Source organism: Hylobates moloch, unplaced genomic scaffold, assembly GCF_009828535.3.
Source record: "Hylobates moloch isolate HMO894 unplaced genomic scaffold, HMol_V3 SCAFFOLD_16, whole genome shotgun sequence".
Lineage (NCBI taxonomy): Eukaryota > Metazoa > Chordata > Mammalia > Primates > Hylobatidae > Hylobates > Hylobates moloch.
This window is the reverse complement of record NW_026652291.1, coordinates 47,011,003-47,036,210: the sequence shown is the minus strand read 5'-3', so window position 1 is coordinate 47,036,210 and position 25,208 is coordinate 47,011,003. Positions and strand designations below refer to the sequence as shown.

The 25,208-nt window shown below is 37.2% G+C and overlaps 1 protein-coding gene across 15 annotated transcripts in view; it reads left to right on the top strand.

Annotated features, from left to right (window-relative positions):
• The window catches only part of KIAA0586 (KIAA0586 ortholog), a 122,905-nt gene that overhangs the window by 59,934 nt on the left and 37,763 nt on the right, over positions 1-25,208 (top strand). For 8 of the 15 annotated variants that reach the window (XM_058429479.1, XM_058429478.1, XM_058429472.1 and 5 more), the window contains 7 exons: positions 1,247-1,406; positions 2,150-2,372; positions 2,884-3,137; positions 4,437-4,507; positions 6,411-6,542; positions 13,024-13,201; positions 22,915-23,042. In XM_058429479.1, the coding sequence (XP_058285462.1) occupies positions 1,247-1,406; positions 2,150-2,372; positions 2,884-3,137; positions 4,437-4,507; positions 6,411-6,542; positions 13,024-13,201; positions 22,915-23,042 (1,146 nt within the window). Of the gene's footprint in view, positions 1-1,246; positions 1,407-2,149; positions 2,373-2,883; positions 3,138-4,436; positions 4,508-6,410; positions 6,543-9,712; positions 9,845-13,023; positions 13,202-15,369; positions 16,690-20,135; positions 21,202-22,763; positions 22,819-22,914; positions 23,043-25,208 lie in introns of those variants that run through there. The other 7 variants (XM_058429480.1, XM_032179688.2, XM_058429473.1 and 4 more) reach the window with 5 other exon arrangements.

Here is a 25,208-nt window from a genome sequence, read left to right as displayed (position 1 = left end):
CTCTCCCTAACTCCCACTTTTTCCTTTCCTTCCATTACTTTTTATATACGCAGTTTTTGTGTGTGTGTGTGTGTCTGTGTGCAAAAAGGCTGATTTTTTGGTATGTTGTCAATCAGTTAAAATGCTTCCTTTCTGTTTTATGCCTTTCCTTCATGTCTGTAATTGGGTTTGATCATCAGCTTTATCTATTTAATCTTTTCGTCTTCTTTATTTTTAAAATTTCAGCTTTTATTTAGGTATGGGGGTACATGTGTAGGATTGTTATATGGACATATTGGACCCAGTAGTGAGTGTAGTACCCAAAAGTAGTTTTTCAACCCATTCCCCCTTCTTCCCTCCTGCCCCCTGCCATCATAGTCCACAGTGTCTGTTGTTCTCATGTTTATGTCTGTGTGCTCAATGTTTAGCTCTCACTTATAAGTGAGAACATGTGGTATTTGTTTTTTTCTTCCTCTGTTTGTTTGTTCAGAATTATGGCCTCCAGCTCCATCCATGTTGCTGCAAATGACATGATTTTTGTTCTTTTTTATGGCTGTGTAGTATTCCATGGTTTATGTGTACCACATTTTCTTTATTCAGTCCACCATTGATGGGCACCTAGGTTGACTCCATGTCTTTGCTGTTGTGAATAGTGTGGCAATGAACATATGAGTGTATGTGTCTTTTTGGTATAATGATCCTTGGGGTATATACCCATTAATGGTCTCAAAAGAAGACATACAAGCAGTCAACAAACATATGAAAAAATGCTCATCATCACTAATCATCAGAAAAATGCAAATTAAAACCACAGTGAGATACCATTTCAGTCAGAATGGCTATTATTAAAAAGTCAAAAAAACCAGATTGCCATAAATATATACACTTGCTATGTACCCACAAAAATTAAAAATAAAAATTTTAAAAACAAACAACAAACTACAAACCCACAGATGCTAGTGAAGCTGCAGAGAAAACGGAATGCTTATACACTGTTGGTAGGAATGTAAATTACTTCTTCTCTATTTTAAAAGAGGGTACCTTAGATTTCTGTGGGGAACACTTCAGAGGCAGAGTTATTTCAATTGCCTGAGACTTGCTGTAGGCCAATCGTAGACTAACAGGTAGAGGTTCAAGAGGTAGGGTACTTAACCCCGCCATCAATTTAAATTATATATAGTCTATGAATGAGTTCATATTATTTTCAAATTACTCTTATTTGGGTGATTATAAACACAGTTTATCTTGTTTTATTAATTTATTTTAGGCAAGAGTGTGCACCCCACTGGCTACCCCACAGCCTACGCCTCCTCGCTCACCTTCATCACCTACTAAGGAGTGTGTTTTGGTAAAGACTCCAGATTCTTCTCCCTGTGATTCGGATCATGATATGGCTTTTCCTGTGAAAGAAATACGTGCTGAAAAAGGTAGAAACTTTATTTCTATAACTCAGTTTTAATTTTAGCAACTATTAAATTTCATGATTTGTCTTATAAGATGCTTTATAAGATTATTGTATATGTACTTGTTGCTTACTAGGTTTTAGTAAGTCATTTTTTCTCACAAGGAAATTTAGGAATTGATTGTGACTTCTTAAAATCTGTAATTGAGGCCAGGATGGTGGCTCACGCCTGTAATCCCAGCACTTTGGGAGGCTGAGGCAGATGAATCACGAGGTCAGGAATTTGAGACCAGCCTGACCAACATGGTGAAACCCCTCTATACTAAAAGTACAAAAATCAGCCAGGTGTTGTGGCATGCGCCTATAATCCCAGCTACTCAGGAGGCTGAGGTAGAAGAATTGCTTGAACCCGGGAGGCAGAGGTTGCAGTGAGCCGAGATCGCACCATTGCACTCCACCCTGGGCAAGAGAGTGAGACTCCGTCTCAAAAAGATAAAAAAAAGTATACAATTGAATAGATGCTTAGACTACTTTAAGTATATGGTGTATTAACAATGATATCTTCTCAAGGTATTTTTTAATGCTTTACTAAATTTAGGAATTATCACATTAATGGCTACCACCATTGTCATTATTATTATTAATTATAATTGCCATTATTTGTGTGCTAAAATGGTAAGGGATATCTGAAGCAATGTATGATGCCATCCTATGGAGTTCTTTACTGACTACTATCTTTTTCTGTCCTTTTAAAAGAAAAATCTTTAGGAGATGATATGCCTGCCATCGTGCTTGTTAATACTCCAACAGTTACCCCTACTACTACACCTCCTCCAGCGGCGGCAGTTTTTACCCCAACTTTGTCAGATATTTCTGTTGATAAATTGAAGGTATCAAGCCCAGAGCTTCCCAAGCCATGGGGTGATGGAGACCTGCCACTGGAAGAAGAGAACCCTAACTCACCTCAAGAAGAACTTCATCCAAGAGCTATGTAAATGAGAACATACTCACTAATAACTGTACATTTCAACTTATGTTTGACTTAGGTGATCCATTGAAAACATAGAAATATTATACAAAGCTTTATAAACCACAGACTACAGACTACCTTATACTTTGAAAGAAAGAACTTTCATAAATGTTGAGTTTTGAAAAATTATCAAATTATACTTTTTTCTTAAAAGGTTTGAAACAGCTAGAAATAAAGATATCTATTATATTGTTAATAAAATAGAAAACAATTTCTCCCTATTGTGGATCATTATTTACTATCATCAGTTAACTTTTATATTATTTTATATCTCTGTGTATGGAAGAGCTTTCAAGATGGCCTATGATTAAAGCATGAAAACAATTTTTAAAAATCTTGTTAATTATAGTAGTGCAGATTTAAAAAAATATTTTGGTAAAGGAGACATAGTCTTCGAGTCTGTTTTTTATATCAAAATGAATACAGGCCTTTAGTGACCTAACAAGCTCCAAATATGTCTTTATTTTCTTAGTGTAATGTCTGTGGCTAAGGATGAAGAACCAGAGAGTATGGATTTCCCTGCTCAGCCTCCACCTCCAGAGCCAGTTCCCTTTATGCCATTTCCTGCCGGCACCAAGGCCCCTTCCCACTCACAGATGCCAGGTTCTGATTCATCAACACTGGAAAGCACATTGAGTGTTACTGTCACTGAAACTGAAACTTTAGATAAACCCATCTCTGAAGGAGAGATTTTATTTATCTGTGGTCAAAAATTGGCCCCCAAGAGTAAGTTATTTTGTATTAGTTGATTTTACTTGTTAGATTATGGTAATTCCCTAAGTAATACTTTTCTATTTAAAGTGTTTTTACTTAACTTTCAAGATTTAACATGGTATAGTAGAAAGAATAGGGGGCTCAATGCAGTTTAGTTAACTTTTCTGGGTCTTCACTTCAGAAAGTAAAATCTTCCTCATATTCCCACCCTCCAGAAATAGTATCACTATTAATGGTTTGGGGTAGGCCTTTCCAGTCTTTTTTGTCTATGCATATACAGACACATAAATACATATATATGTGGATGTATGTTTACCTTTAAAAATAGGATCTTATTATGCATATTGTTTTGAAACCTGAATTTTTTTTTTTTTTTTTTTTTTTTTTTTTTCACTCTGTCATCCAAGCTAGAGTGAGGTGGCATGATCATGGTTCACTGTAGCCTCAAATTCCTGGGCTCAAGTGATACTCCCACCTCAGCCTTCTGAGTAACTGGGACTACAGGCATGTGCCACCATGCCCGGCTAACTTTTATATTTTTTTGTAGAGATGAGGTTTCACCATTTTGCCCAGGTTGGTCTCAGACTTCTGAGCTCAAGTGATCCACCCGCCTTGGCCTCCCAAAGGGCTGGGATTATAGGCCTGAACCACCTCACCCAGCCTGAAACCTGAATTTTTTTTTACCTAATAATACATTGTGGATATCTTTTAATGTAACTCGATAGTTTTCTTATTTTTCTTTGATGGCTGTGTAGTCTGTTTAATCCCTTAATAGAGGGTATTTAGATTGTTTTCAATGCTTTCAGTCTATACGCAACTCTCTAATTACCATCCTTTCATGTATATATGTCTTGGTGCACTTATCTGGTCTCTTCCTTAGAATACATGCCTAAAAGTGAAATTGCTGAGTCTGCTTTAAAGATGCATTACCAACATGCTTTCTAGAAAGGATTTTTTTTTTCTTTGCTCTAAGTTCTAGAAAGGATTTTTAGCTCTTAATCAGTTTTAATTATATCAACGGTATATGAGAATACCCGTTTCTCAATTTCATAACTACAATTGATATTTATAGTTTTTAATTTCTAACAAACTGGTAGGTTAAACAAAATTCTCATCTTTGTTATAAATTGTACTTTAAAAAAACTGGTAAGATTGAGTAGTTTGTGAATTACTTGTTTATAAACTTTGCCAGTATTTCCATTGCAGTATAATTTTGAATCTAATATGCTGTGGCTTTATGGTCAGATTATTTACTAAATTTGTGTTTCTTTTTTTTTTTCTAAATTTTTATATTTTAATTTCTGGTTTTAGAAGATGTAGGACTGTACCTGACAAACCTTAATGATAGCTTATCCAGCACTCTTCATGATGCCGTTGAAATGGTAAGTAACGATTGACTCCAACACTGAATTCTGACAGGAAGAATATCTTTATGAATTGGTTGCCATTGATCAGGTTTTTTCTCAATTTTTTGAGTTATAGACACAAAATTTAGTAAAATAACCATGAAATAATTTAGGGTTTCTTGCACATTTCATTATATAATCTTATAGTTGTGAGAATGAAAAAAAGTTATCATTAACCCTCGTGGCTCTAGTAGTAAAAAAAAAATACATTTAATGTAATTAGGTAATGAAATCTAGCTGAGTGCAAATTGTTACCTCTGTATGTTGTCTTTACAATATTTAAGCAGGATCCTACCTATTTAAACCAACTCTCTTATAATACATTTGTTATTTTTCCCTAACCATGATTATAATTCTTTGTGCTAATAAATATTTAAACTTAATGGCTTAAAAAGAAAAATGAGGTCCAGGGATGTTAACCCTTTCTAGTTTCTATCTAGCTCTGTAGAAGCAAAAGTTGGTTTTTAAAAATATCATATTATATATAAATATATAGAAGTGATAGTAAGAATTTTCTTTTGAAAAAACTGTTAAGGAATAGAAATCTTTACTTTTTATATATTTTTAAACAACCTAAGCAAGGAAAGGTAATTGTACTCAACTATCATCTATGTTTATTCACATCTTTTTAAAGCATTGTTGCTATTTTTTTAAGTTATTTCACATAGTCCTATGAAAATACTTCATTAAGAAGTTTTTTGATAAGATTTTAATGAAACTGTTTTTAAACAGTAATTATTTATTGCAAGTAATTGGTTGAGATAATTGTGAAGACAGCATAGCAATCACTTTTATGAAATAATATGCGAAGAAGGCATAAATGAGATATCTTTATTTTCAGAGAAGCATTACTAACATTTGGCCTATTAGTGTACCATTATAGCATTTTTCTCCTTTCTTTGAACTTTTTCAAGTGGCAAAGCATGTTTAAATTTATTTAAAGTAAATAGCTAAACCGAACCAAGACTAAATTATAACTTATTTCTCTCTTTCTGCATTTGAAACTAAATTCTAATTTTGATATTTTTACTATGCCTAAATCACATATGCTACAAATTCATAATAAAGTCAAATACAAAAGTACAGTCTGGAAAAACTCCAAATAACTTGAAATCATGTACCAGTGGGCATTTATCTATACATAGCTAGGGGATAGGGACTTATAATCTGGAGTTAATAAACTTTATTTCATGAAAAATAAATACAAATACTTTCAATGAATTTAAAATCATGTTAATATCTGTATTTACAAGATAATCTACTTTGTTGGACTCTGAGGCCCACACTGTTCCTCATTGTTGGGATGGGCCTATTTTGAGGCATGAAGAAGCCTATACAGGGTGCTCCAGTGAGGGTCTTCAATACCAGCACCCTCGCCAAGTAAGCCAGATGTCAGCCCAAAGGCAAAGGGACATTGAGGTCTATAGCTGCCATACCATACTTCTGCAGTTTTTCATTTTTGCTTGTGGTCCAAGTTGCAGCATTATAATGCTTTGCCCCCATTGCCACACTGTGGCATTACTTTACTGCAGAAATATGAAGAGGAGGCTGTGACCCAAAAACAATGATATCATATAAAACATTTATGATTCATGGTAGCTCAACTGCGTGGGACAGACGGTTTGATTTTTATGTTTTTATAATCTCCAGTTTACGTTGTACCAAATTATACTGTGGTTTATATTTGAGGCAAAGATAGAGGGCTTTTATTATAAACAAATAGAAATGAGAACTAGATGAAAATAAAGAGTTCATCTCCTTTCCAAAAATGCTAATATCATCAGTTCATGACTGATAAGTTTTTATTAATCTTAAATGGAGAAAAATGCAATTGTTCGAAATAATTTATTTTTGTTAATTGTCTTTATGTTTCTTTTAGGAGGATGATCCTCCTAGTGAAGGGCAAATGATTAGGATGTCCCATAAAAAATTTCATGCAGATGCAATTCTTTCTTTTGCTAAACAAAACCAGGAGTCAGCAGTTTCCCAGCAAGCAGTCTGTCATTCAGAGGTACTTTTTAACTTTAATGATTTTTTTTTTTTGGTTAGCTCTAAATACAGGAAAAAATTAAAATATTCTTACTACTAGTTAAAGCATGCTAGTATTTTGTTTTTTTCAAGGGTAAGTGTTATAGTAACTTTAGCTTGGAATCATGGAACTGTAGAGTTTTATAACTGAAAGGAATTTATACCATCTGTTCCAACCACCTTGTTCTACCGATAAAAAAGCTGAAGCTTTGTGAGGATTATTCATTATGCAGTTATTTATTAAGTATCCATTATATGCCAGACATAACCTTGGAAAAGATACAAAGATAAATAAGACATGACCCCTACCTTTAAGCAGCTTACAGTCATGTAGGAAGATAAGGGCTTACACAAGTAATTATTCAACAGTGCAATAACTGATCAAATAGCTGTATTTACAAGTACTATATGAACACACAGGAGAAAAGACTGCTTGAAGTTAGATGACACTTCATACACAATATTACATTGATGTCAGTCTTTAAAGATGGAGTAGGACTTTGCAGGCAGCAGCGAAAGGGAAGGACATTTCAGAAGCAGAAATACCATTTGTTAAGGGATGACAGACAAATATTAAAGCATATTTGGAAAATATTGAAAATCTCTGTGTGGCTAGAACTTTAGATGAAGAATCAGATACATCTGGAGAAGGAGATTGAACCAGATGATCATAAAGAACATTTTATTTAGGCCATGGTAAGGCTTGGGCACTGTGGAGCCCATGAAGGTTTTTGGACAAGGGAGTTGCCTTAGGAAGGAGTATGAAGCCATAAACAAATGAGGGAGACATGGGGGATCTGTCAGAACACCACTGGAGTAGTCCCAGCAAGAGAGAATGAGAACATGAACAAAGACAGTTACAGCAGAAATAGAGAGGAGAGAGATTTAAATTTAAGGGCATAGGATTGACAGTAATTGGTCATTGGTTGAGAGAGGTAAAGAAGCTTTTTTTTAAGGATAATCTTGAGGTTCCTACCTTAGGAGCTTGGATGGGTGATTATAGAGTTGTTGGCTTAGAAGTGCAGACAGAAGAGTGCCAGATTTTGTGGGGAAAGTAATGAGTTTGATATACACATTATATTTAAGGTGCTGAAGGAAATTCCAGGTAGAAATGTACAAAATTGTCATTCACACTGGTTAATGATGGAGCTGGGGCTAGGATTCTTGATCTATAGTGCTGTTTCTATCGTATCTGGTTGTCTTCGCATGAACAAATGTCAACTGGCTTTAGATGAGCTGGAGATCGGAAGACTATATAGGGCCCGAGGAGATGGTTGGTTTTATTTTCTATTTTTATTCTTAAAACTTTAAATGATTAGGAAAGGTAGGAGAAGATATAAAATTTAGTAATGGAAAAAATGAAGGCTTAACATATTCCTTCTTAACATATTCCTTCTGAATTTAAAATAATTAAATTTTCTGCAACTTTAGTTAGCAATAGACCATTTCACTGGAAAAATATTAGTTGTGATATTTGTGTTGCTAAATTCAAAAACATACTCTCATAGCTGCAGAAACTAAGATGATTAGTATCGAAACCAGTAAGCTGAGAGAGAGAAAGGAGGGAAGGGAGAGAGAGAAAGCGCATGTGTGCGTGGAAAGGAGAGAGAAAGAGGGAGAGGGAAGGAGAGAGAGAGAATGAGACAAGCAAATGGTACAAAAAGAGGTGGCAAATAGCAGAAGTGTCTGCATAATTTATAAATTCCACGGACTAATCCTAGTTTTATTTCTTTTTGGAAATCACTAATATCAGTGTATTTATTCATTCAATTGTATCAGACCTTTTTATCTTTTAGATGCTGGGAAATTTATCTTCATTCTTTCTCTTTTTCTTTTCTTCCTTTCATTTTTCCTCCCTCTAGAACTCTTATTTCCAGATATTGACACTTCTATTTCTGTTTTTCTTATCCCTTAAATTTTCTTTCTTTTCTTCTCCATTCTGGAAGAGCTCCCCAATCTGATCTGCTAACTATTATATTTGTTCTCCACTATACTGTTTGTCTCGTTTATTGTGTTTTTCATACTTGACATTCTTGTTTTTTTTTTTTTTTGCTTTGCATTTTAATATCTTTTCTTATCGCCTACTCTGTGTCTGTCTGTCTGATTAATGTGGTTCACTTTTTTGTCTGTTTTTTTTTTTTCTTTTTTAAACTTATCGACTCCTCAGGTATCTGGTTCTTTTGACCTATGAGTTCTTATTTCACTGATGGGATCAACTATTATGTCTGAGAATTTGGGTAAGGATAAAACCATGGTCTGTTTCAGAGAGTTAAAGAAGAGGGGAGGAGAGAGCCCTAGGGAGGAGAGCCTCAGGCAGCACAGAACTACCCTTGGTCACTGTCCCTGCTGTTTGCTGTTACTCCACTGTATAGCTCTCCTGGTGATTATTGTGTCTTTAAGCCCTTAGGAAGATGTTGCTTTGGGAGGGTTTATAATCCACTAGTCCTGGGGCTTGGAGGGGAAGAAGGTGAAGGAATGACAGATTTCATCTATAGTTGTTACCATAGCTAGGCCTTCATGTTCCCTGATATTACTCTGGGGCGCCAGCATTTGCAGTTGGGGTTGTTAACAAGAAGACTTTTATGGTTGAGGGGCAAGCAGTAATCTCAAATTAATGGAGGAAGAAACAATGACTTTTCTCCATTCATTCCTCTCACGAAGCCCCTCCACACAGCCTCCTCCCTAGGATGCAGCCCCTTTCTTTCCACACGTTCCAGTTTGAGTTAACTGTCCATCTTTCCAGGGGCTTTTCACAACTTTTACTTTAGTTCTCAGAATCTATGGGTTCTTTTTCACCTCTGTAGTTACTCCAGTGTTGATTTTGAGAGCTGGCAGCCTTTGTTACTATGCTGTCCTGGCTAGACCAGCAATGCAGAAGTTAGAATTCTATCTTCTCCAGATCTTTTTCTAAGCATTAAGCATTTATATATGTATAAAAATATATTTGTGTATATGTATATGTGTGTTTGTGTATATATATATGAATCTTTTTGAGACAGAGTTTCAGTCTGTTGTTCAGGCTGGAGTGCAGTGGCTCAGTCAGCTCACTGCAGCCTCGAACTCTTGGACTCAAGCATTCCTCCCATCTCAGCCCCCAGAGTAGCTGGGACTATAGGCGTGCACCATACCTAGCTAATTTTTTATTTTTTGCAGAGACGGGGTCTCACTATGTTGGCTAGGCTGATCTCCAACTTCTGACCGCAAGTGATCCTCCTGCCTCAGCCTTCCAAAGTCCTGGGATTATAGGCATGAGCCACCATTTCTGGCTTAGTATATAATGTTGAGGTGTGTGTATACATTGTTGTGCAATTTTAAATTTTAAAAAGCAAGTTGCAAGGCTTTTTAAAATTTAACATAAATCCTGAAGATCTACTATATTCTTTTTATCTACCATGTAGTATACCATAGTTTAATTATTCTCCTATTGAAGGATTTTTAGATTGGTTCCAATTATTCTCTAATCAAACTATACTAGGTATAAAATCCTTTTTTTGTACTCGTGAGAAATTATTTTTCTAGATTTAGATACTAAGGCATGGAATTGCTGGCTCAAAGATATAAGCATTCATAATTTAAGTAGGCACTGAAAAATTGCCCCTAGCTGTATGAGATCCCTTTCCCATGTCACACAAAGTGCTTTTAATCTTAAATTTTTGCCAGTCTGATTAACAGTGACATTTGGCATACTTTCTTGTCTAAAGGGCTATTAATATTTTGCATATTTTCCTGTCTAAAGGGCTATGTAATAAGAACTAGTAATATTGATACATTATAAGTTAAAATATTGCTTTTCTAAGTTGTGGCTTTTCTTTGTGCTTGAAACTTCTTGCTTAGAGGGGCTTTGGTCAGTGATGGCAAAACTGTAATTTGTACATATATGTAGATGAGCTAGGTGTATTACTCTGTATTATAGGCAACCTGACTTAAATTGGCATGAGTTTAAGCACTGAGTATAATCCAAAACTCAGAGATACTTATGAGTGAGACCATTTTGTAAATAGGCAAGATAAGTCTTCAGTAGGGTCATAGAGTATTCTTAAGGTGTTAAATAGTTCAGCAGTTGCAAGTATCCTAGAAAACAGATTCACAACAGAGAAGTTACTGTAGACTGTCAGAGTAATATAGGCATTGTGAAATATTTCTCATTAATTTCTGGGGGAAACATAATTGCCATCATTCTAAACACTGCCCAAGAGTCTCCAGGGGATTTCATATTAATTATGAAACAGTATTTTTTAATTTAAAGGATGTTGAGGCAATCAGTATTCCTAAAGAAGAGTCAGGCTAAGGGAATAAGGAGAGATAGAGATGTACATAGGAGAATGAAGGCAAATTGAAGAGAATCTTGAATGTTGAGCTAAGTTTAGATTTTATTTTATAGTCAATGGAATCATCAAAGGCGTTTCAGCAGTGATTTCTTCATATAGTCTAGTTAAAAAAAACACTTGTTGGTTGAAATTAAACCCCTTTTAAATGAGAAACATGGGAGCTTTCAGATAATTGGAATTTTTCTTCAGTTCTTAATTAGTAAATTCATTAATTAGAATATCTCAAGTCATAAAATGTACTAGTGATTAGGATATATAATTTTTTAATATAGAAAGAAAATAAGAGTCTTATATTTTTTCATTTGTTCATTTATTTCATAGATTTCATTTAAAACAATTTTTTTTTTTTTTTTTTTTTTGAGATGGAGTTTCGCTCTTGTTGCCCAGGCTGGAGTGCAGTGGCGGGATCTCGGCTCACTGCAACCTCCACCTCCTGGGTTCAAGCGATTCTTCTGCTTCAGCCTCCTGAGTAGCTGGGGTTACAGGCGTGCACTACTGTGCCCGCTAATTCTGTATTTTTAGTAGAGACGGGTTTTTGCCATGTTGATCAGGATTGTCTGGAACTCCTGACTTCAGGTGATCCACCCACCTCGGCCTCCCAAAGTGCTGAGATTACAGGCGTGACCCACCATGCCCAGCCAACAATTTTTGTGCTTTTTGTATTTTTTATTTTTCCCAGAGAAAATAACATTATTAAATATGACTAAAGTATTCTTCTATAATCTGTATACTTTTTTTTTTTTTTGAGACAGAGTATCACTCTGTCACCCAGGCTGGAGTTCAGTGGCTCAGTCTCGGCTCACTGCAGCCTCTGCCTCCTGGGTTCAAGTGATTTTCTTGCCTCAGCCTCCCGGATGGCTGGGACTACAGGCAGCTGCCACCATGCCCGGCTAATTTTTATACTTTTTTTTTTAGTAGAGACGGGGTTTCACCATATTGGCCAGGCTGGTCTCAAACTCCTGACCTTGTGATCTGCCCGCCTCGGCCTCCCAAAGTGCTGGGTGGTGTGAGCCACCACGCCAGGGCCTCTATACTTTTATAAAAATCTTATTATTGATATATGGGGTAACCTTTATGCTGTTTAAAGTATATTATTCTCCTCATCAATTGTTTATTGTAAAGTTTACACTAACAAACTTTAGGCAATTTTTATTCATGAAAAATGAGAGAAATTTTCTGTTACTCCCATTTTAAGCTGTATGAACGATGTGTAATGCATACCAGCATTTAGTGGTTTTGATTTTTTTTTTTTTTTTTACGGAGTCTTGGTCCGTCACCCAGGCTGGAGTGCAGTGGCGCAATCTCAGCTCACTGCAAGCTCCACCTCCCGGGTTCACACCATTCTCCTGCCTCAGTCTCCCGAGTATCTGGGACTACAGGCGCCCGCCACCACGCCCAGCTAATTTTTTGTGTTTTTCGTAGAGACGGGGTTTCACCGTGTTAGCCAGGATGGTCTTGATCTCCTGACCTTGTGATCCGCCGCCTCGGCCTCCCAAAGTGCTGGGATTACAGGTGTGAGCCACCGTGCCCAGCTGATTTTTTGTTTTTTTTTTGACACAGGGTCTCACTGTCACCCACGCTGGAGTACAGTGGTGCAATCTCGCTCACTGCAGCCTCTGCCTCCTGGGTTCAAGCTAGCCTCCTGCCTCAGCCCCCCAAGTAACTGGGACTACAGGTGTGTGCTATGATGCCCAGCTAATTTTTGTATATTTTGTCGAGACGGGGTTTCGCCATGTTGCCTAGGCTGGTCTTGAATTCCTGATCTCAAGTGATCCACCCGCCTCGGCCTCCTAAAGTGCTAGGATTATAGGCATGAGCCACCGTGCTGGCCCCATTGAGTGTTTTAAATTGTAATATAATTTTTCTTATATGTTTTATTGCTATTGGTGCTTGAAAAACAGTGGTTAATTTCATAAAATATATGAAATTATTGTATTGAAAACAAAGCCTATCACGAGGCTTATTAGACTAACTTCTTGAACTTTTCTTGCATGTAATGTATATGTGGCATAGAAGGCAGTTTGTAAAATACCTTCCAAGGAGTCAAAGGGTCTTGTTCATGATATTTGGCAAACATTTCCTGTTTTGACTTGATTTTAATATAATGGTTTTAACAATTGTTTCTACTTTTTAAAGGACTTGGAAAACAGTGTGGGTGAACTTAGTGAAGGACAAAGACCCCAGCTAACAGCGGCAGCAGAGAACATCTTAATGGGACATTCTCTCTATATGCAGCCACCTGTCACTAATGCACAGTCTTTGGATCAACAATGTGATCCTAAACCATTATCTCGGCAATTTGACACAGTTTCAGGTAGACACCAAAATATTTTTTCTTGATGTGTCATAGTAGTATCCCTAATCTGAGTTAAGAAAAGCATACCTATTTTCAGATAGGGGCTTGCAAAATTTCTTTATTAAAAGGGATTTTAATAATTGAAAAGTTTGGTGATAACTTTTTTTATAGTATATATAGCAGTGTTTCCCCAAATGTGATTCATATATCAATGTTGGTACATGAACCATTGGGTGGTATGTGAATTAATTTTGGTGATACACATACATACACTTAAAACTTTTTAACTGTGATACTTTTATTTTATTTCATTCTATTTATTTATTTAGAGACGGAGTCTCGCTCTGTCACCCAGGCTGGAGTGCAGCGGCACAATCTCGGCTCACTGCAAGCTCCGCCTCTCGAGTTCACGCCGTTCTCCTGCCTCAGCCTTCTAAGTAGCTGGGACTACAGGAGCCCACCACCATGCCTGGCTAATTTTTTGTATTTTTAGTAGAGATGGGGTTCATTGTGTTAGCCAGGATGGTCTCGATCTCCTGACCTCGTGATCCGCCCGCCATGGCCTCCCAAAGTGCTGGGATTACAGGCGTGAGCCACCACACCCGGCCTATTTTATTTTATTTTTTGGGGGATGGAGTCTTGCTCTGTCACCCAGGGTGGAATGCAGTGGCATGATCTCGGCTCACTGCAACCCCTGCCTCCTGGGTTCAAGCTATTCTCCTGCCTCAGCCTCCCGAGTAGCTGGGATTACAGGCATGTGCCACCATGCCCAGCTAATTTTTGTATTTTTATTAGAGACAGGGTTTCACTATGTTGGCCAGGCTGGTCTCGAACTCCTAAGCTCAGGTGATCTGCCCGCCTTGGCCTCCCAAAGTGCTGGGATTACAGGCGTGAGCCACCATGCCCAGCCGATGCATTTATTGTAATATGTACTGGAAAAATATAACGAATCCATGAAAATTGACATAACAGATCTTTAGGACAAGGTTAAATTAGATAATACTATAGACATTTATTCTTTATACTATATGAATTTCAGTAGCACTCAGTGCATTCAGGACTATTTTAGAATTTAAATAAACTTTCTGCTGTGACACATTGGAAATAAGGATAGAATAGAGAATACCAATCACTAGCATATATAGTTGACTCTCATCTATGGACCATTGTTATATTCTGTGGTCACCACAAACATATTAACAAATATTGAACCATTGCTCCTAGGGGAAATACAGGATTAGGTTTCTGTGAGCCTCTGGTCATAACATTTTTATCAACTGATCAATACATAACCTGGTTTTATTTATGTTTCTGTTTAAAGAAATCTTATTTAATATATATTTTGGATTCATTAATATTGAACTCACAGCCATTGAACTATCCAGCAGTATAACTTGTGCCTAAAGGAAGCCTATCTAACACATGTATTTTCTCCATAAGACACAACGGAGCCTTTTTGTGCTTAGAAACACTAGACAGGCCAGGTGCGGTGGCTCACGCCTGTAATCCAGCACTTTGGGAGGCCAAGGTGGGCAGATCACCTGAGGTCAGGAGTTTAAGACCAGCCTGGCCAACATGGTGAAGCCTCATCTCTACTGAAAATGCAAAAATTAGCCGGGCACAGTGGCAGATGCCTGTAATCTCAGCTACTTGGGAAGCTGAGGCAGGAGAATTGCTTGAACCCGGGAGGCTCAGAGGGCAGAAGGCAGAGGTTGCAGTGAGCTGAAATCGCGCCACTGCACTCCAGCCTGGGCAACAAGAGCGAGTCTCTGTCTCAAAAAAAAAAAAAGAAAAAGAAAAGAAACACTAGACAGTACTTCAGCACTAAGGGACCATTTTAAACAGTGAAATCACCAAAAAAAAAAAAAAAAAAAGGATGAAATGTGAAAAACACAGCTTTACCTATACTGTGTAAAGGTCACTTGTTTATAGTATGAGAGCTGGAATAAAGTGGAATGTATCGTTGTTCAGCATCAACTGGAAAAATGCATGTTAGGTAATTTAAGTTTTTCACCACTCTGTACATGTCCAGAAATGACCACAAAGGTGCTGCAAGTATTGATTTGGGGGTTATAAATACATTTTAGTGAGTAGATAAATTTGCAAATATGTAATTTACAACTAAATGAGGATCTGCTATATTCTTATTATTGATTTTTAAATGCCCATTGTTTCTTTCTCTTAAGTGAAAAGAAACTTCCGGAGGCATGCAGATTTGCCAGAAATCAGAAAAGGAAAAGCCTGAAGTTAGAGTATTTAATTTCATATTGAGTGAACACCTTGTATCATTCAGAATTGGGAGAAGTTCGAGACTGAATTTCCCATGTGAATAAATGTAAAGATTGGCCTTATTTCTCATTTTGTACACATAATGAGAGTATTAAATGTTTTACATTCTTTAAAATTTGTAGGATTCAAATGGCATGAAATGTGACTTACATTTATGTCCAGCTAAATGTGCAGAATGCAATTAAACAGAGTTAACACTAGGTGGCTCTCGCAGATCACTTGAACTGCTAGGTACTTAAGAGCTACTAGGTACCTGAGAGCAACTAGGTACTTAGTTGAAATGTTACGGAATAAACTCCCTGAGGAGATAGCCTCTCCAGTCCTTTTTAAATCTCTGGTAACCCTAGCAGATTACTTATAGTACAGTGCATTTTTAATCTTAGGTACAATGTAGGTATTTGTTTAATTGGGAAAAAATAAGTAATATGGTATAACATAAGATTGAGCACATATGTAAGGCAGTATAGCAGAAGAGCTAAGAGTTTAGGCTTTGAGAGTTTCAGAAATGGGTTTGAATTCCAGCTCTGTGTATCTTTGGTCAAGTAACTTAATGTTCCTGAACCCAAATTTCTTTATGTGTCAAGTGGGGATAATATTGCTGTGTACAAAATTACCCCACATTTAACAGCTGAAGGCAGCAAACATTTATTATTTCACAGAACTCTGAAAGTCACAAATCCGGTAGTGGCTTACCTGGGTGGTTTTCAGGATCTCTCCTGATGTGGCAGTCAAGATGATGGCTTGGACTGAGGTCATCTGAAGGCTTGACTAGGGTTGAAGGATCCACTTTCCAAGCTCACTCACATGGATTTAGCAAGAGGCTTCACTTCCTCACCATGTTAACCAGTCCATAGGGCCGTGAATGATGTGTGGTAGCAGACATCTCCCAAGAGAAAGTAAGCAATCAAGATGGAAACCATAATGTCTTTTTTTTTCTTTTCTTTTGAGACAGAGTCTCGCTCTGTTGCCCAGGCTGGAGTGCAGTGGAGCAATCTCAGCTCACTGCAACCTCTGCCTCCTGGGTTCAAGTGATTCCCTACCTCGGCCTCCTGAGCAGCTGGGACTACAGATGCACACCACCACGCCTGGCTGATTTTTGTATGTTTTTGTAGAGACAGGGTTTTGCCATGTTGGCCAGGCAGGTCTCAAACTTCTGACCTCAAGTGATCCACCCGCCACAGCCTCCCAAAGTGCTGGGATTACACGTGTGAGCCACTGCGCCCAGCTGATAATGTCTTTTTTTTTTGAGACGGAGTCTCGCTCTGTCGCCCAGGCTGGAGTGCAGTGGCGCAATCTCGGCTCACTGCAAGCTCCGCCTCCCGGGTTCACGCCATTCTCCTGCCTCAGCCTCTCCGAGTAGCTGGGACTACAGGCGCCCGCCACCACGCCCGGCTAATTTTTTGTATTTTTAGTAGAGACGGGGTTTCACCGTGGTCTCGATCTCCTGACCTCGTGATCCGCCCGCCTCGGCCTCCCACAGTGCTGGGATTACAAGCGTGAGCCACCGCGCCCGGCCGATAATGTCTTTTATAACCTAATCTCCAAAGTGACATGCCATCACTTCTGTCATATTCCATTGATAACGCAGGCCAATCATGGAACAACTTAAGAGGTGACTTTTAAAAGGTGTAGATACCAGGAGGGCAGGGATCACTGGGGGCTATCTTGGAGGTAATAGTGTCTATCTCATTACGGTTTTTAGGTACATGTATTTGACAATGCATGTAAAGTAGTAAGCACAGTGCTTGGCACATGGTGGTGTTCTCTTTAATAATGCTTGGAGTATGAAAAGTACTATCTAATATGTACTTAATAGAATCAGAAACTATCAACAGTTGACTAAAAGGACTTTGCCTATAGAAAACTAATTTGTTCCTCTTGTTTCAAGATTTTCTCCTGGTCACCACAGACTGTAACTGTGGTCCATAGATGAGAATCAACTATATATGCTAGTGATTGGTATTGCTTTTCATCTTGATTTTTAATAACAGAGGGTCATCTATTCTTACTTTGCCCCTCCCCACCCCTGCTAATTTTCAGGAAGTATCCTATTTTCTGTAGTCCTCTATCACTGTCTCCATTCCTGAGGCTCTCAGGTTGGGTTGAGTAACTTGAAAGTTGCAAAATTGGCTTTGAGGAGTTGTCTTGGGAAACCTAAAATGTAACCTATAATTGGAGTGAATTATTTGTGGACCCTGGGATATACTACCAACTACAGCTTTTTATTTACTCAGAAAACCTGTATTAAATACCCACTGTATACCTAGAACTGTGTAAGTACTACATTAAGCACTCAAGATTCAAAGATGATAGATACCTGCTCTCAAGATGTTTACTAACTAGTGTGGGAGAAATAAATAACAATTATAATATTGTGTGACTAGTACAACACAGACGGCTGTGGGAGTGCAGAGGAGAACTTAACTCATTTGTGAGGGCTTAGAAAAGGTTTTCTGCAAGATCCAACATGAAATTGAATCTTAAGGGAATTAGCCAGATGGTAAATTATGATAAGAATATTCCAATTTGTTCATTTACTTATTCAGAAGACATTTTTGAGTGCCTGCTATGTGCTGAGCATGTGCTAGGTGCTAGAAATATGAAACTTGGTAAGGCCCTGTTCACAATGATTTTTTTTCTCTAGTAGACATAGTAGATAAGAAAGCAAAAACATGCAATAAATTACGGTAGTTATTGTGAAGAAGCCCGTATAGGATGGAGGTACAGGTCAATTGTAGTTGAAGGGATTCAGGAAAGACTTCATAGATGAGGGAAGTCTTGCTTGAAGTGACTCCTCAAAGATGAATAAATGCTTGCCATGTGGTGAGTGAGGAGGGACCTTTCAGGCAGAATATGAAATGAGACAGGGGACAAAGGCAAAAAAAAAAAAAAAAAAAGCAAGGGTTAATCACGGAAATGCAGTGTTTTCGTCAAAGAATTAGAGCTTAAGATGTAGTGAAATTGCAGCAGGGAGCAGAAACCAGGTCATGAAAAGCCCTGGATGATCTATTAAGGAGTACAGTAAGGATCGCTTTGTATACAAAATGGGAAATAATAACAGTCTTACTTTATACTTATTCCCATGAACAATTCAGCCTTGTTTCTGTCAATTCTGAATGTTGTGTGATATTCATCAGTCTGTTAAAGATTATAAGTAAATGAGTGATAGGATCGTATTTACCTTTTATTTAGCAAGATCATCTGAGGTGCAATGTGATGGATAGATTGGAAGAGTTAAGACTGGAGGCAAGGAGCCTGATTACGACCATTAAAGTTGACCTGATGAGACATTATTCAGTAGTGAGGATATATAAAAAGGGAGATTTGAGAGAGAATTAAGGAGATGGACAGGAATTCATTTGAATGTGAGCAGTACAAAAGAAGCAGAAAGTCTAAGAAATCCCTAGGTTTCTGTCTAGAATTATTGGATAGATGGTCATGTCAGTCACTGAGAGAGAGCGAATATGGAGGAAGGACAGAATTAGGAGGAAAGAGATTGAGTGGGGTTTATACATACTGAATTTGTGATGCCTTTGACTTTCATACAAATGAAAAAAATCCATTAGATATGCCAGACCAAAAACTCTTGCTGGACTGGTAATTTTAGCCATGGTTGCTTTCCACTGTAACAAAATTCTAGGAAAGTAAAATTAGGGATTTCTAGTTATGATAAATTAAATTGGACTTGAATGAAATAATATTTTAAATATCCCTCTTTTAAAGGTCTAACTTGCATTATACAGGTAAGACACCCACAGTCAGTGAGCCTGCTTGTTAGAAGACACAGCAAATTCAGCACTGTTATGATTGCTGTCATGGAATCCTTTCCTGACCCTTATCACTGGGTTAAATACCTGTCATATGTACTCTGTATAATTCTCTAATGTCACCTGCCTAATGTTGCTCTTATCACACTGATTTGTAATCTCATGTGAGGGTACGGACTTTATCTTGTTTACTGTCATATCGCTGTCACCTAGCAGGTTATGTAGTATACAGAACATAGTAAATATCTGTTAAATTATAGGATGATGTATTATGTGAAAGCTATTATGCACTTTTTGAGTGCTCGCCACCACCGCTTTTTTCCTGTCCCATGTATGCCTTATCCCAAGTAACCCATGTTAAGATTCTGGCATATAACCCTCCTGTTTTTTACCTCACACATATAATTATATGCACACATGCATGTACAATATATATGGTGTGTGTGATTGCCATTATTTTACAACTTGAGATCATATCTTGCACACTTGCCTGCATTTTGTGTTTTACCCAGTAAACCCTTAGATTATTCCAGGTCAACTGGTATTACTTAAATTTATTCATTTTAATGATTACGTAAAACTTCATAGTGTTGATTTCCAATAGTTTATTTAGTTGTTTCTCTATTGATGGATGTTTATTAACATGTCCCTGCACTATAAACAATGCTAGAGTAAGTATCCACACACATATCCTACCAGATTGTTGTGTTTTACATACTCCTCCTTACTCCAGTGTATGTACTCCTGGGAAGCTCTTCTATACACGAGCAAATGTATCTTTAGTTTAGAAATAGATAATGCCAAGTTGCTTTCTTGAAAGTTTAAACCAGTTTATTTTTATCAGCAATTTATTAGTGCCCTTTCCTTACATTCGCTCCTGAAATTGTGTTGATTAGTTTTTTTACATGCCTCAGTAGAAATATGAAGATACGTTTCTGACTCCTGGTGAGTTTATATGTCTTTTTATTCATATGTTTGTTGGCCATTTGTATGTGCTCCTATAAAGTTCTTTTCCCATCTGGGAGGTTCTCAGTTTTTCTTGTTAGTTTTAAAGCTGTTTCTATAGTTTAGATGTTTTCTACTATTTGTATTGCAAATATCTTTATCCAAATTTATATTTTGCTCATTGACATTGTTGATGATCTTTTTTTGCCATATAATTTAAAAATTTATATGTAGATATTTCTATCTTTTATGCTTTCTGTGCTTTCATGGCTTGATTATGTTGCTATACTGTAGAAAAAAGCTAATCATTTTTATCTATTTATCTGATATCCAGTCACATTACCAATTCTCTTATAGTTCTAATAGAGTTCTTTTGTTTTCATTAAAGTCTCTTGGGTTTTCTAGGCATATACCATACATCTGCAAAAGAGTTTTCAGTATCTTCTTTTTTAACATTATATATAATTCTTTTCTCTTAATTCATTTGCCACTCTTAGAAAAATGTTGAACAAGTCACATAGGAATAGAAAAAGGCATATCAGAATATAAAGAGGCAAATAAAGCCTGAAACATTAGTTACTCTAAATTATAGGTATTATTACCATTATTTAAATTAATCTTCTGTTGGTTAATTGAGAATCAGGTAATAATTTTGATAAATTGTTTTATACAGATTTAATACCATAATAGTAAAAATCAAAACTCAATGCACCTGGGCATGGTGGCTCATGCCTGTAATCCCAGCACTTTGGGAGAATGAGGCGAGCAGATCACTTGAGACCTTGAGGTCAGGAGTTCAAGACCAGCCTGGCCAATATGGTGAAACCCTGCCTCTACTAAAAATATAAAAATTAGTCAGTATGGTGGCGCATGCCTGTAGTCTCAGCTCCTAGGGAGGCAGAGGCAGGAGAATCGCTTGAACCCGGGAGGTGGAGGTTGCAGTGAGCCGAGCTTGCACCACTGCACTCCAGCCTGGGTGAGTGAGTGTCCATCTGAAAAAAAAAAAAAAAATTAAAACTCAATAGATGTATTTCGCTTTATGTAAAAGCCCATTGAAAACCTAGATTAACATAAAAGATCAATCAGAGTGATTATTTGCTATATCTAGGAAATTGTCAACAGAATGCCTTTAAATGGAAAATATCTATGGTGTCTTTAAAATATTTTTTCAGGCTGGGTGCAGTGCAGTGGCTCATGCCTGTAATCCCAGCACTTTGGGAGGCTGAGGCAGGAAGATCACTTTACCCCAGGGGTTTCAGACCAGCCTTGGCAACGTGGCAAAACCCTGTCTCTACTAAAAATACAAAAAATTATCCAAGTGTGGTAGCGCACACCTGTAGTCCCAGCTACTCAGGACACTGAGGTGAAAGAATCACCTGAGCCTGGGAAGTCAAGGATGCAGGGAGCCATGATCATGCCATTGCACTCCAGCCTGGGCAACAGGAGTGAGACTCTGTCTTTAAAAAAAAAAAAAGTTTGTATATGTGTATATATATATATATATAATTTATATATATAGGTAATTTATATGTATATATAGATAATTTATATGTATATATATAAATTATATATAGAATATATATAAATTTAAAAAATATATGTTTAAAACAATTTGCATATAACTTCAGGTCTATTTCTATTGATTATATTTTAAAAGGTTGTCTAGCAAGACTGTGAAACAGAGAGCAGTGACTTAATTCCTCTTTACTTCTTACTAGCTCTTTGATTTTGGACAGTTAATTAACTTCTCTGAACCTTAGTAATGTCAGTGAGAGACAGTTACAATGCTATCTAACCTGTCTTACAGAATGATTGTAAAGTTCAAATGTAATAAGATAATGTACTCATATATGAAAGTGCTTGGAGTATATAGTGCAATACAAAGGTACAGTGGTTAGATACATAGATATCTCTGCTCCTCCTTTTACTGATTTGACTGAGGTGCCATTTATTTATTTATGTATTTATTTATTTATTTAGAGACGAGGTCTCACTTTGTTACCCAGACTGGAGTGCAGTGGCGCGATCTCAGCTCAGTGCAACCTCCACCTCCCGGGTTCAAGCGATTCTCCTGCCTCAGCTTCCTGAGTAGCTGGGATTACAGGTGCCATGCCACCACACCCAGCTAATTTTTGTATTTTTAGTAGCGACAGGTTTCACCACGTTGGCCAGGCTGGTCTCAAACTCCTGACCTCAGGCGATCCACCCGCCTCAGCTTCCCAAAGTGCTGGATTACAGGCATGAGCTACTGCACTCAGCCAGAGGTGCCAGTTAGATAAGAAAATAAGAGCTTGATCACTTGAAGAAAAAAATCCACAGAATAGAGCTAGCCAATACCAACATTTTCCAGGCAGGAAATTGCCCTTTGCTTTAAGATTACGTTTCAGATAGAAAGTATTCTATTGACTCTTAGAGATAGGAAAGGTGAGCAGGAGTATTAAGAGTTCATATGTGGGAAGGAGGCTGCAGATGAACTGTATGGGCAACTTGTTGATTGGAACTTTACATAGAATATTCCATGAATTTGTTTGAACATAGGTACTTTTTGCATTCTCTCTGAGTTTTGGTTTTAATTGCAGTAAAGGCTTGGTCCAGGTGTTTGTTTGAAGTACACTGCTAGTTCTAATTCAGCAGGTGAGAAATATTGGTGGTTTTAGTCAACTACTTGTTCATTTTTGAAGATAAATTTAACAATTTATTTTAACTTTTTGTTTACATTTTTGATAACAGGTAATATTTATGAAGATTCATGTGCTAGGGGAGAATTGGAGTTGGAGTCAAATTCTAACCTGGTTCTTCCCACAACACAACAAGAAAATGATGTTAATTTACCAGTAGCTGCTGAAGATTTTTCCCAGGTACCAAATTAATAGCACTTGTATTTTACTTAAAATGAGAATTGAAACAATGTTGCCTTAGCATGGTACCCCGTCAAGAGCCAAGCCTCTGGAGTCAGATAGCTTCAAATCATGCCTCCTTTATTTCCTGACTCAAGCCTGAATATAAATCTAGTTCACCCAAGCTGTGCCCTAGAACACATTACTTAGCCTTTTTTAAGCCTTAATTCCCTCTCTTTAAATTAAAGAATAAAAGTAATGGCCAGGTGCAATGGCTCACACCTGTAATCCCAGCACTCTGGGAGGTTGAGACAGCGGATCGCTTGAGTCCAGGAGTTTGAGACCAGCCTGGGCAATGTGGCAAAACACCATCTCTACAAAAAATACAAAAATTAGCTGGGCTCCTGTAGTTCCAGCTACTTGGGAGGCCGACGTGGGCGGCAGATTGCTTGTGCCCGGGAGGCAGATGTTGCAGTGAGCCCAGATTACACCACTGCACTCCAGCTGGTGACAGAGTGAGACTCTTGTCTCAAAAAAAATGAATAAGTAAATAAAACATAAAAATAATATATATAAAAGTAAGGTAGCTATTTCATTTACATCTCTGTATCTGCATGCAATACCTAGCTCAGTAATTTGCATATAGTAGGTGCTTGATAAGTGTTTATTACATTGAAATTTGTAAAAAGTGTTTCATAAGAAATGTATTGCATAAGAAATTTAATACTGAGGTAAGCCAATGGCCCATGCAATCTTGTGTGCCGAAAAAATAGGTTAATTACTCACCAAGATGTTAATCTAAAAAAATTCAATATTAAGTAGTTTTTTATTTGTGTATTGGTAATTCGTTCAAAATTACCCATTTTGAACTAATTTATGAATAAGTATTCATGGTATTGTGCAGCAGGACATGTGTTAAGGATGAAACCAAAAAATATGTAAGATAAATATTGTTTATGGAACACATGATTATGTGGGGTTCAGTATTACCAACCTGTGACCAAGCAATGATCAGGAAAAACTAGTTAATAATGATAAAGTATCTGTTAATAACTTCTGTATAAAAAAAATTTTTGTGACCATGATTAGACAAACATTTCTGGGATATGATACCAAAGGTACTATCTATGAATAATAATTTTTTAAGTTCTTCTTATCAAAAATAAGAACTTCTGTTCTTCAAAACACAGTTAGGAGAATTAAAAGGCAAGCCACTGACTGGGAGAAAATATTTACAAATCACTTATCTGATCAAAGACTTGTGTTCAGAATATATAAGGAGCTCACATAACTCAATATTAAGAAAACAACAATCCAGTTTAAAAATGAACAATGGATTTGGACCAGTCCTTTACCCAGAGAAGATATATAAATGGCAAATAAGCACATAAAAAGATTCTCAGCTGGGCGTGGTGGCTCACGCCTGTAATCCCAGCACTTTGGGAGGCTGAGGCAGGTGGATCACGAGGTCAAGAGATCGAGACCATCTTGGCCAATGTGGTGAAACCCCATCTCTACTAAAAATACAAAAATTAGCTGGGTGTGGTGGTGTGCACCTGTAGTCCCAGCTACTCAGGAGGCTGAGGCAGGAGAATCACTTGAACCTGGAAGGTGGAGGTTGCAGTGAGCCGAGATCGTGCCACTGCACTCCACCCTGGTGACAGAGCAAAACTCCTTCTCAAAAAAAAAGAAAAAAAAAAAGATTCTCAGCAGAGTTAGTCATTAGGAAAATGCAAAATAAAATCACAATGAGCTACCATCACGCATCTGTTAGAATATCTAAAATCTAAAAGACTGTCATGCCAAGTGTCGGCAAGGATGTGGAGCAACTGAACTCTCATACTTTGTTGATTGGGAATGTAAAACGATCCAACCCCTATGGAAAAGAGCTTTGCCATTTAAAAATATACACCCACCATATGAACCATGCATTTCACTCCTAGTTTCTCAAGAGAAACTAAAACATATATTTACACAAAGACATGTACGTGAATGTTCATACAACCTTATATTTGTAGTAATCAAAAACTGAAAACAACACAAATGTCCATCAACTGGTAAATGGACAAATTGTGGTGTATCCTGTACAGTGGAATACTTAGCAACCAAAAGGCATGAACTATGAATACAAACAATAACATGGATGGTTCTTACAAAAGTTATATTGAGTAAAGAAGCCATACCAAA